This window comes from Cenococcum geophilum, assembly GCF_001692895.1.
Source record: "Cenococcum geophilum 1.58 unplaced genomic scaffold K441scaffold_134, whole genome shotgun sequence".
NCBI classification, from domain to species: Eukaryota; Fungi; Ascomycota; class Dothideomycetes; order Gloniales; family Gloniaceae; genus Cenococcum; species Cenococcum geophilum.
Genome location: NW_027137692.1, coordinates 2,410 through 14,973, shown reverse-complemented (window position 1 = coordinate 14,973; position 12,564 = coordinate 2,410). Strand labels below are relative to the sequence as shown.

Genomic DNA, 12,564 nt, shown 5'->3' with positions numbered 1-12,564 from the left:
CTGGGAAGCTGATCTGGATAGTGTTACCAGGATCAGCCGAATATTCTGTGGTAAAAGATATGCAGTAAGTAGTGGCCCTGCCCAGCGCATGTAAGGAGTTGAACACTAACCCGAATCAGAACACAACCGGAGAATGCGTGGCCCCCCGCTTCCTATTTTCAACGTTGACCGTTCTTGAACGATTTGAACATTTGATTCATTATCATTGCAGTGGTGTTTAAGTGTACGGAGGAGTAGAGCGCAGAGCTGACAATTTTTTTCAGCAGCACGGACTTCAGAAAGATTAACGATGCAGTAAGCAGCCACAATGGAACTACAGCAGGTACAGCACTGGACTGGGGCAAGCTGGCTCGGAAGCGCGCTCGATGGCAAGCTTTTAAAGAAATCTCGAGCAAAATTATTATCAAAGGTATAGAGCTAGCTGCCGTGCTACACTCGTATTAGTACCGGTTCAAGCAGTCGCGTGTAAGAGACATTCGCAGGTCTATTTACTTTCTACACCAACAAACAGGACAAAGTTAGCAGCAGCCACACATGTCGGTATTCGCAGGTCTACTTACCCCCTACACCAACAAACAGGACAAAGTTAGCAGCAGCCACACATGTCGGTATTCGCAAGTCTACTTACATTCTACACCAACAAACAGGACAAGGTTAGCAGCAGCCACACATATCGGTATTCGCAGGTCTACTTACTCCCTACACCAACAAATAGGACAAGGTTAACAGCAGCCACACATGTCAGTATTCGCAGGTTTACTTACGAGCTACACTAATAAATAGGACAAGATTAGCAGCAGCCACACATGTCGGTATTCGCAGGTCTACTTACAACCTACACCAATAAACAGGACAAGGTTAGCAGCAGCCACACATGTCGGTATTCACAGGTCTACTTACTCCCTACACCAACAAATAGGACAAAGTTAACAGCAGCCACACATGTCGGTATTCGCAGGTTTACTTACGAGCTACACCAACAAACAGGACAAGATTAGCAGCAGCCATATATGTTGGTATTCGCAGGTCTACTTACATCCTACACCAACAAATAGGACAAGGTTAGCAGCAGCCACACATGTCGGTATTCGCAGGTCTACTTACTTCCTACACCAACAAATAGGACAAGGTTAGCAGCAGCTATACATGTCAGTATTCGCATATTCGCAGGTCTACTTACTTCCTACACCAACAAATAGGACAAGGTTAGCAGCAGCTATACATGTCAGTATTCGCAGGTCTACTTACTCCCTACACCAACAAATAGGACAAGGTTAGCAGCAGCCACACATATCGGTATTCGCAGGTCTACTTACATGCTACACCAACAAACAGGACAAGGTTAGCAGTAGCCACACATGTCGGTATTCGCAGGTCTACTTACTTCCTACAATCAAGTGTGTTAGTACAATATCTAGAATATACTCCAGGAATATTTACATTCTATCCCTTCCCCTGGTAGCGTCCTACCAAAATTGGACCGTGCGCAGAACACCAAAACACCGGAATCAAAAGTACGCGTATTACCTACATACATTCAATTAATATAAATTACTCAACCATGCCTTCCAATCGTACTTCTGATGACATAGACTTTGTTCCACCGACTTAGTATTTAATTCCACCGATTCGGAAAGCAAAACAACCACCCCCGCAGCCGTGGCCGTTGCCCTACTTTGAGCGCTTGCATATCGCGAATTTCGACAACCATGGCACCCCAAATCTTCCTCCCATCGCGATACGCACGGGCAGTTCCGGAAGGACCTCCGGCAGGCCCTCTTTGAGCAGTCAACTCGCCGGCGAGTGTATACTCGGGAGAGGCTATTGCGATACTCTATAAGTGATATTTTGTGGAGGATTATAAGCTTATAAAGCTGTTTACGTGGCGCAAGCAGAAGTACTGCTCTGCTTGTATTGAAGCCTGTAGGAAGACTTAAATACAATATAGAGGACGCAGGAAGCCTCTTTTAGATCTCTCACTAAATACAACTTGTAAACCTCGCAATAGTAAGGATTGGAGGAGGCCTTGTAGAGCTCCAAGAACTCTATACGGCTGTTCTATTTGCCGTATACCATTCTGTAGGAAGGACGGCTGTTGGCTTTATATTGAGCGACTCAACTCTAAAGATTGGGTGTAAATAGCAATTATATACTGAAATTGACGACTTCTTTCACCTCGTAGATTTGATCACGGAGCCTTGATACTACAGATCCTATTGGTCGGCTCTTATCGATAACCGTAGGACACATTTTACCAGGCGAAGGGATACCTACACCGTTAGCTAAAATAATATTGTCTAGTTGCTATCAAACCCTACCATAAACGATCTATCCTCCCACGTATCTTGAATACGTTTGGATGGTGTCGCCAAAGCAGTAGGCAAGACTACCGTACCGCTTTGCGGATCGTCGTCCTTTCTCTTGGACTTTTCTAAGTCCTTGGCACGATGATCTCCAAGTAAATGCTTCTGTTGGGAATAAAGGCAAATGGTCACCATATGAGGCATATTGCCGTCACGTGTGGCAAGTTGCCGTTACGTGCGGCAAGTTGCCATCACGTGCCGCCGCGGCACTAGCGTGGTGAGGAACCTTAAGTTCCTCACCCCTTTCTTCAAGAAGAAAACAGAACAGAACAATTATCATACTATCTACGAACCGTAGCTACGTGATATCCCCCTTGTGTAACCAACAGCTTCAACTGCGAGAAAAAGGATTTTTTTGGAGACATGACCCAACCTCCACAGCAGCAATCGCGGAGCTGAAAAGGGCGACGGCCGAAAGCTTTCTCCTGACTTTGGTTGCGCTTTTATACTAGGGTTGAGGGGTAATTCTAGGAGTGTGTTTACGAAAGGCGGGGCAGTTTAATAAGCTGCTGCCTACATATATCGGTCCTGCAATTATTCCGGACTTAGGTCCTGACCGTTTTCACCGCACAAACACACATTTGAGCGCTAAGCCAAGCCAATATCTGCAAAGGCTCATCAGGACGGGCTGCATGATTAGCGGTATTTACAGCAGGTGATTAAAGCGTAAAATACTTCGAGCTCGCCCACGCTAGCAGGGAGGGTGGCCGAGCCGCACCGACCAGACCCTTGTCGAGGTGGCGTTTCCCAGACGTTAGCGCGGTCAAAGCTACGAGCTCCCCGATTTCCGAAGATACATGTAGTAGTGAGAGTGACATTATGTATGTTTCTAACATATATATTTTACTTCTTTCCAGCTTCATTAGCTATATACATATCGACTTATAAGGGGAGCTATCCTATAGTCAGCATTCACAGCTATTTTAGTTATGGAGATTGCTTCTTTAAGTTTACCGATAGTTAGCGGTTGTTGGCTACAAAAACCCAACTAAAACACCTTTGTAAGTAACTCTACTAGAGAAGGTAGGTTAAGCGGCCGTTCAATTAACTATATTATTGAAATAAAATACCTCGCACGAATTGTTTGAGACTGGGATTCCTTACAATATGGTGTACTGCCCCAAAATTTCTTTTATGTAACGGCGCTATTGCACGTTACCTGCCAAATTCTGCCATATTCTGCCGACCTGCGATTGGCCCGCCTAAAGCTAGCGCCTTGGCGGCTCACCCTATATATTTGTTTACATCGGTCCTGGCGACCCCTTTTCCTTCTCTTTAGCTTAGTATCTTCGTAATACAGCATTCTACAAGCTTCGGTTCAGAGGCATTTGTACGAGCCGTAACAATGGAATTCTTGAAGCTTATGGGGACTGCCAANAAAGTTCCATGCAGGGTACCAGGTAGGATCTGGGTCATAGCCTTTCCAACTAACGCGGTACTTTAGCGTTTTCCTTACTAGCTTACAGGCCAGTATCTCTTCAATTTCCCATTCGTTATCGCCACTGACTTGAATCGGCAGGGGGGGTTCGTTCTTTTGTCCAGGTAATGGGTCGTTCGCAGCCTTCCGTAGCTTATCCGGCGAGAAGATAGGGTAAACCTTGATTGAATCTGGGAGCTCTACTTTGTACGAATTGCCTATTTTCTCAAGGACCTTATACGGTCCTGCCATCTGATAATCGAGCTTACGGCTAGGCCGTTCCGTCTTCCAGTTCTTTGTTGTAACCCAAACCATATCACCTACGGTAAAGTCGGGCTCGCGCCTATGCTTGTTTGCCTGCTGTTTCATTGATTTCTGGGCCTTTTCTAGGTTCGTACGGGCTACCGTCCAGGCTTCCTCTAAGCGCTTGGCGTACTGCTGGGCTTCCTCATGNGACAGTTTCTCGCGTACGGTCTGTGGTCCTTCTGGCCTATCCCAGTCAAAGCTTGTTCGGGGTAGATACCCCATTTCTAGTTGGATAGGTGCAAATCCCGTAGAGTCGTGGGGTAGGGTCGCCTGGGCGTAGTCCATTAGAGGTAGCAGTTCGCCCCAGTTATCTTGGAAGTAGTTAACGAAGGGCCGGAGTCTCTGGTCCAAGTATTGATTTACAATCTCCGTCTGACCATCTGTCTGGGGGTGGTACGCCGTAGAAAGCTTTAGCCTAATTCCTAGGATCCGGGTAAACTCGTTCCAGAAAGCCGATATAAACTGCGGTCCGCGGTCCGATACAATAGTGTCTGGTGGTCCGTAAATTCGGTAGATGTAATGGATATATAGTCGGGCCGCCTCTTTAGCATCGATATTCTTGTGACAGGGGATTGAGAAAGGGCGTTTGCCAAATCGGTCAACCAAGATCATGACCATATCGTACCCGTCACGGTCTACTGGTAGTTCGTGAAAGTCCATAGAGATATGCTGCCAGGGGCGCTCTGGTATTGGGAGTGGCTTTAATAGTCCTGGGGTCTTATCTCGTGGAATCGTAGACCTACGGCAGTCGTTGCAGTTCCTTACATAACGGTCAATATCCGTAACCATTCCGGGCCAGTAGTAACGGTCACCAATAATCTTGCGGGTCTTATTTTTTCCGGGGTGGGCCGTAGAGACCTGGGTATGTGCTTCGGTAATAAGCCGGGTTCGTAAGTTCTTTTCTTCTGCTACTACTAGCCGTTCCCGGTGCTTAAGTAGTCCATTTTCAAGGGACCATGGGCTGGTAACATCCTTTGCCTTTTCGCGGTACTCCTGTAGAGAAGGGTCCGTACGGTTTGCTTGCAGTAGTTCATCAATAAGGTCGAATTCCGTAGGGTCGATGGGACATATCTCGGCGCTCGAAGATTTAGTACTTAGTTCTTCCCGTATCCGAGGGTCAAGGTGCTCTGGTTGTAGTAGCGTCTGGGTCCGTAATGAGACCTTTGCGGCCATCTGGTCATCTAGGTCCTGTTCGCGCCTTGTAAGAGCGTCCGCACGGTTAGTGGCGCCTGGCCTGTACATAATTAGGAAGTTGAACTGAGATAGGACATCCGCCCAGCGCGCCTGCCGGGCCGTAAGGGCTTTCGTTGTCATGAAATATTCTAAGGCCTTGTGATCTGAAACCACTTGGATAGGTTCGGGGGTCCCTTCTAGCTGTGCTCGCCAGTGCTGAAAGCTATAGATAATAGCCAACATTTCTTTGTCATGAATTGGGTAGTTTAGCTCAGCATCTACCATAGTCTTTGAGTAGTAAGCAATAGGGTGCCATTCCCCGTCCGTCTGCTTCTGGGAATAAACGCCGGCAATAACACCATCTGAGGCATCCGTTTCTAGCATTGAGGGCCGTTCTGGGTCGAAGTGGGCGAGTAAAGGAGCGGAGACCAGCCGTTTCTTAAGTTCATCAAAAGCCTGCCTACATGCGGTGTCGAAGTAGAAGGGCTGATCCTTCATCGTAAGGCGGCTAAGGGGCCGAGCAATCCTGCTGTAGTTCTTAATAAAGCGTCGGTAGAAGTTACAGAAGCCTAGGAATGACTGTATCCCTTTTACGGTCCGTGGTGGTTCCCATTGATTAATTACGGCCGTCTTTTCCGGGTCTGCCTCGATTCCGTCCGTACTGATAATAAACCCTAGGTACTTTGTTCGCTTTACACTAAACTCCGACTTCTTAATATCGGCCTGGAGGCCAGCATCACGGAGCCGTTGTAGGACCTTGCAGACGTGCTCCTCGTGTTCTAACTCGTTTTCGGAGTAAATCATAATATCATCCAGGTAGGCTGTACAGAAGTCGTCGAGGTAGTCAAAGAGTACATCGTTCATATATCGTTGGTACGTAGCAGGTCCGTTAGTCAGTCCAAAGGGGAGTACTTTACATTTATACGATCCGTATCGAGTCCGAAATGTAGTAAGGTCTACAGATCCGGGGTCCATCCTGATTCGGTGGAAGGCCTGGCGGATATCGAGCTTTGTGAATACCTTAGCTCTATTCATTCGGGCCAGCGTCTCATCCAGTAAGGGCAGCGGATAACGGTCTTTGCGGGTTATATTGTTAAGCTTACGGTAGTCGATGCAGAAACGAAGTCCTCCGTTTGGCTTTTTTGCAAAGAGAATAGGGGAGGCAAATGGGGCCTGACTAGGCTCAATAAACCCCTTTGCCAGGTTGTCCACAATGTACTGCTTAGTGGCCTGTAATTCGGCAATAGATTGTTCACGAAGGGGGGTATAGCCGAGGACGTTTTCCTTGTCTGGTTCAATCTCGATCTTATGGTCGTACGGTCGGTGGGGTGGGAGCATGTCGGATGCTGCCTTGGAGAATACGTCCTTGAACTCTCGGTACCGATGGGGTAGTTTCCGTTCTACTAGCTCCTCATCCGTAAGCTCATCCTCCTCTTGGGCCAGGGTCTCTTTTTCTTCAATTATTCGATCGATTTCATATAAGCTAGTTGTAAAGGCAACGGTATCCGGCTGAACTAAGTTCCGGTAGAATCCTACAGCGCCAATGCAGCAGATATCAACTGGTGGGAGGTCCGTAGGTTTCTTTACGGATGTTCGTTGGGCCGTATTTTGCGGTATAGGGTTCATAGTCTTCCTCAGCTCGCGTTCCATTTTCCGTAAGTTGTCCTTCCGGTCTATCAGTTCAGTATGCCGTCCAATGTTCCTGGCCTTCCATTGTGGCTGCGTAGGGCCTAGGTTCTCTACCGGGGACTTAGGTAGGTCACTGTCGACTTCCTGAGTCTGTGGTGCGGGTGGTGTGACATAGGTAGCCTGGGGGCGGCGTAGTATACGGATCCGTTGCGGGTCAAGCTGTACATCCTTCTCGAAGGCCTGGTCTCTACGTATGGCATCGGCCTGGTGGATAGTATCAATCTGGGGTCGTACCAGGTTTTCCATTGTAATGCTGATTTCTTTTATAAAAGAAGGGGTCGGTGGTAGGGTTTCGGGCCAGATAAGCCGTCTGCTTCGTACGTCAAGCTGTAAGCCTAAGTAGGCTAGCCATTTCCTCCCGAAGATCATATCATAGCTTCCAAGGTCCGTAATCAGGAAGGGGACGTTATACTGCCTTCGCCCATCAACGCGGAGGTGTGTTCGCAAAATACTCGTAATAGGTTGCCCTACCCGTCCGTTATACCCGCGAATGGGAATTGGTTTAGGCAGGTCTTCTACGGGTGCGTTAAGAAAGTCAGCCAGCTTTACGGCACACTGGGTGTCAATTAGGGTAAAGGCATTTGCTCCAGAGTCAGCTAAGGCAGAGGTTAAAACTTGATATCCATTGCGGAATAAAGTACAAGGGATAGTGCAGCTTTTTCCACCAACTAGCCGACCCAGATCAACATGTGACATGTCAATCCCTTTTGACCCTAGAGAGGAGTCTTTCTCTAGGGTTCCTCTTTTTCCGACTCCGTACTGTCCTCCTGGATTAACAGAACCTCGTCCGCTTTTGCCTTTGTCGGGCAGTTCCTTGCAGGGTGGCCCTTTTGACCGCACAAGAAGCAAACCCCTTGATCGCTGAGGGCCTGTATACGGGGGTCGCTGTAGGTAGGCCGAGTAAGCGCTTGGCCCGCGGCAGGGCTAGCTGCACGGCTGGTCACTGGGTTGGCGGCCGGCGCAGTAGGCGTTGCGGGTTGTACTGGGGTATTGCGGGCCGTTCTTGCATTGCTCGTAGCTTGATTTGGGGGATTCCTAGCCTTCATCCGGTCAGCTCGTGCCTTAATTCGACGGAGGCCTTGGTCGATAGCCAGGCAATGGTCCGTAAGTTCTTTTAACGTCTGTGCAGTAGTAAAAGCTGGTAGCACGGCCCGCTGTAGGTCTAGGGTAAGCTTGTCAAAGAGGTCTGGAAGCAGGTCTTCCTGGGGAATCTGGGCTTGTCCGGCTAGGTGTAAGAAGCGGGTCTGGAAGGCCGAAAAGGTCTCCGTTGTTTTCATGTTTAGACTTTTATAGCCGAGGCGGGCGTTCTGTACCCTAAAAGGGTCCTCATAGATAGAAGACAGGTGGTCGATCATTTCTTCTTCAGAGAGGAAGGGCTCTGCCGAGTCCTGGGCGTATCGCGGACGTAGATGCGTCTGTGCGTCTCCGCCGGTACGGCCGAAAACGTAGGCCATTTTGGCTCGAGTAGTAGGGAAGTGGTCCGCATTGACTTCGAGCTTGTCCTGCAATTGAAGCTTCCAATTATCGAATGTAGGGTCGGCTCCGTCTGTAAGCAACGGGGGGTCCGCGACCTTCGCGGACCGCGACGATCCTGATGCTGTACGTTGGGCTAGGGCCTCGAGGACTGTAGCAAGTCTGTCCGATGGGTCCTCGCTAGATGCAGGGGTGCTTCTAGTTTCAAGCAGTTCTCGTAGCCGTTCAATTTCAGCATTAGCTGCTGCGAGCTCTGCTTGAGGGGTCGAGACATTGATTGTTTCTTCGTCTGAGGCGTTTGCGGGTCCTGCAGCTGCTTTGCCTGCTGCTGTATTTCGTGGCATAGTGCTAGGGTGTTGGGTAATTCCGGGTAATTTCTTCAGGGGTTCTGGTCTGTGCGTGTCTTGTGGGTCCTTTCCTTAGGGTTCTGTTCTCTTCCTTTGGGTTCTGTCCTTGGGGTCCTATTCTGTGTCCTTGTCCTATTCGTGGTCCTGTAGATATATTTAAGTTCCTTCTCAGGAAGAAAGGGTGGTTTGAGCTTTAGATAATGTTAGCGACTCAGTCAATCGAGGCATGAGCACGGTATGAGGGACGTGCAAGCCTGTACAATTGGATTGTCTATAAACGAGAATCTAAAGCTAGAGAAAGGAAAGGAGAAGAAGAGCAGCGCCGGTCGAAGTAGGGTTCTTTTATGCGGTCCTCTAGTCACGTGACCTCAAAGTTCTGCCAAGTTCTGCCAGTGCCGTAACAGTTACAGTACGATTGGATTGTCTATAAACGAGGATCCAAAGCTAGAGAAAGGAAAGGAGAAGAAGGGCAGCGTCGCTCGAAGTCTTATACAATCCTCGAGTCACGCGAGCTCACGTGACTCTGCGTCTACCATAACGTCTACCATAATCCACCGTTTTCCACCAGCGCCGTAACAGATATGACGCGCCAAGCTTCGTCAAATTTTTAGAACAACGCCTGCACGCGCCCATAGATTACCATGTAGATTGGCGTTGTACTAGGCTAGATTGGCGTTATACTAGGCTAAATTGGTGTTACGCTATATAAAGCTATTAAGCTTCAATTGGCAGGAGGTGGATTCTGTTTATAGGAGGCGGATATTGAAATAAACGAAACTTTGGAGGTGGATTTTGTATAAACCCCGAATAAAAAGGCATCATAGCCCCATAGCTTGAGGATCATAGCTCTTGATGAGGGGTGGGCCCTTACGTGACAAGTTATAGTCAATAGTCAACGCCTACCACATCCCTTATGAGCGTGAGCATCGCTGTTACTTTTTCTTCCTCCAACCTCCTGCCGATCAGTGCCAATCCAACCAAGGCGTTCTCGTGATTTTCTGGCTTCCCATCTAGTTTAACGTCAGTGTCGCCTATCTAAAAAGGTAACTGTGCTAACTTACAATATTCCATCACCTCCTTGTCTTTCACCGTGATAGGCTTCCAATCTGTGGACACAGTATCCTTCTCGAGATCGACCCGAGTGACTGGGAAGACGCCAGTGGTTAAATCCAACAATGCTGAGAACTCGCTATAGTGCCATAGCCAGCCGCTATTATGACGGCTGGTAGGGAATGGCGTTGAGGGCATGATCAGACCGTCAATAGGTCGACCGGTACCCGTTTTCTGCTTAGTTGCTTGCCACTTCTCTAAGAATCTCTGCGCGAGCAACGTCTTCTTGTGTTGATTCTGCCATGTCTCGCTTACCGTCGCTGCCTTAACCCCAGAGCTGTGGCCGATCCACCATTCTACAGTGGGTGGCAGAGGCTCTCCGGTGGCATCGGAATCGCGCTGGACTTCCGCGCCTCCATCAGCGGTCCACATCCTATTCACAATCTCGTTGGCCTCTTTTCCTTCTATAAAATTAAAAAGAATAGTTATGTGTCCGGCTTCCTTCAGCTTCTTTCTTGTGATGTTTATGGCGCGACGCAGTGGCGGTCTTTGAGATGTTAGCTTAGCCTGCATGGCGAAAGGGATATGGAGGTCTTACGACGGGGTAACGTGCCCATCACTCAGAGCGAACCCGAAGCATAACTTTTTCGGTAGTACCTCTTCCTCCACGCGCCATGGGAGTGGCAGACTCTGGGGATCCCAGAGCCAGGGCTTCTGCGCGGCTAGACTCGACATGAACAAGCGGATGTCTTCCGGCGCTCTGCACATGGGTCCAGNGCATGACTTAACCGCCTCCTGGCCTAGGAAGGTGTTCTGCACGTATTGGTAGGATACCCTGCCGTGGGATGGTCTCAGTCCATACAGTCCAGTGAACGAAGATGGAATGCGGAGGCTGCCACCAATATCGGTGCCCACGCCGAGGAAACTAGCACAAAATGTCACCAGTGCTGCCTCTCCTCCAGATGATCCTCCTGTAGTCAACTCCCGATTGCGGGGATTCAGTGTGCGTCCGAAAACGTTATTGACCGATTCGCCCATCATCAACGTTATAGGGACGTTGGACTTGACATAGACAATAGCCCCTGCCTTGACTAAGAGTCGGACTAGAGTTGAGTCTGCAGTAGCTGGTTTGTTGGCATAGCTGCAATAGCCAATGGTGGAATCGAAGCCTGGCTGGCAGGTTAGCCGATACAACGTTCTTGCCAAGCAGCTTTCCATTATCGCTGTGTGATCGTTACCTGTGACATTGAACTGGTCTTTCAAGCTTTAAGGCCTAGGTCAGCTTTTGTTTCCGCCAGTATTAGTGGGCAGAATACCTGATTGGTAGCCCGTGGAGTGGGCCTACCGTCTTCCCCTCTTTATCGAAATACCCGTCAAGCTCCTTCGCTCTCGACATAGCCTGATCGAAGAAGATCTCAGTCACGCAGTTAAGTAACTGTTGAGCAACAGCGGCTCGCTTGCAAATAGCGGCCATAACCTCCAGGGCCGTCCACTCGCCAACGGAGATTTTGGCTGTCACATCACATGCAGTCGCCTCTGTTAATAATAGCTCTCGGTCTGTGAACATTCCAGACTTGGACGGGAAGTCCTGAACAAAGGCTACCTCGGGAGGCGGAAGCAAAGGATCAGGGATTCGCCATTCTGGAGGTATCTTAGAAGCACGTTGCTGCTGTTTATCAGATGCGATCGCCTTCCACGTGGGTTCAGTCATCGCTCCTGGTACTATTGTGGTTGTAACAGGAAATTGATAATTACCGGTGGCTTGCCTCCATAAACTTGGTTGAATCCGTAGGCACTTATAGTGCGTTGGCTATATGCCCGTATTACCTAATCTTACTCAGCCCAAGGTTCCGCTAGGCCGTATCGATGTCTGAAGAATAGTCATCCCGATGATTCTCTATGCATGGTAATGGGCTATTTTACCATATACTAAAGGCTAGTTTTGATGGTACTGTGGCGCTAACGTGTACTACCAGCATGTGGGCAACCCCAGCAAGCGGGCAACCCAAAAAACACCAAAAATCTGAAAAACAGCCCCCTGCAATCTCAACAACAGCTTTATAAAGCTTCTATAAATTTAATATAGAGCGTTCTCCACTTTATTATAAGTAAGTTATAGATTTAAGGAGGATTATCTTCTATACCTTCTAAGATATTAGGGAAGAAGGTTAAAAAGTATCAATTTGGGGGCTAAAACTTGCTATCTTCTTGATAATATAACCTTTACAGCTAAAAATCTAGGAGAAGCCTTAGAATATACGTAGAATACTCTATATTAAATCCACAGAAGCTTTATAAAGCTGTTGTTGAGATTGCAGGGGGCAGTTTTTCAGATTTTTGGTGTTTTTTTGGGTTGCCCGCTTGCTGGTGTTGCCCACATGCTAGTAGAATACGTTACTGCATTAGCCGGGGCCTCAGTGTAACAAGTGGATAGAGGATGCGTGCCAGTTAAGAAGGGGGATGTGGTCGGATTACTCCTCTACATCAAATGCATCCGTGGTAAGCCGCGATTTCGGCGGCGCCTCCAAGGTAGTGGCGCGTCTGCTCTAGCCGTACAGCTAACAACAGATCTGTCTATGGCATCACTTTAAGAACAATGTTTATAACACCTTAAAAGAAGTGGAATGCCTCTATTATCGCAGAGAGTACTAGCGGCATTGGAGGCCGTATTTGTGACGATGAGGGGAAGGCTGGTGATGCCGCCGACCAGGTTGGTAACGAGGCCACTTTCCAATGTACAACACTT

General features: G+C 48.5%; 2 protein-coding genes across 2 annotated transcripts; both read right to left on the bottom strand.

Moving 5' to 3' along the window:
- Nucleotides 1-2,986: 2,986 nt before the first annotated feature.
- Nucleotides 2,987-3,325, bottom strand: K441DRAFT_51927 (uncharacterized protein). The gene has a single exon (XM_067642131.1). The coding sequence runs from the start codon at nucleotides 3,224-3,226 to the stop codon at nucleotides 3,023-3,025; it is 204 nt and encodes a 67-aa protein (XP_067496049.1). The 5' UTR covers nucleotides 3,227-3,325; the 3' UTR covers nucleotides 2,987-3,022.
- Nucleotides 3,326-9,355: 6,030 nt separating this feature from the next.
- Nucleotides 9,356-11,639, bottom strand: K441DRAFT_709826 (amidase). The gene is made up of 5 exons (XM_067653875.1): nucleotides 11,135-11,639; nucleotides 11,057-11,082; nucleotides 10,417-10,987; nucleotides 9,830-10,365; nucleotides 9,356-9,778 (listed from the first exon to the last, which is right to left on the bottom strand). Exons 1-5 carry the CDS (start codon nucleotides 11,527-11,529, stop codon nucleotides 9,654-9,656), a joined length of 1,653 nt encoding a protein of 550 aa, XP_067496048.1. The 5' UTR covers nucleotides 11,530-11,639; the 3' UTR covers nucleotides 9,356-9,653.
- Nucleotides 11,640-12,564: the final 925 nt, after the last annotated feature.

Excerpts from the sequence above, each read along its gene's own strand:
- K441DRAFT_51927 (XM_067642131.1), bottom strand. The coding sequence starts at position 3,226 with ATGAAGCTGGAAAGAAGTAAAATATATATGTTAGAAACATACATAATG.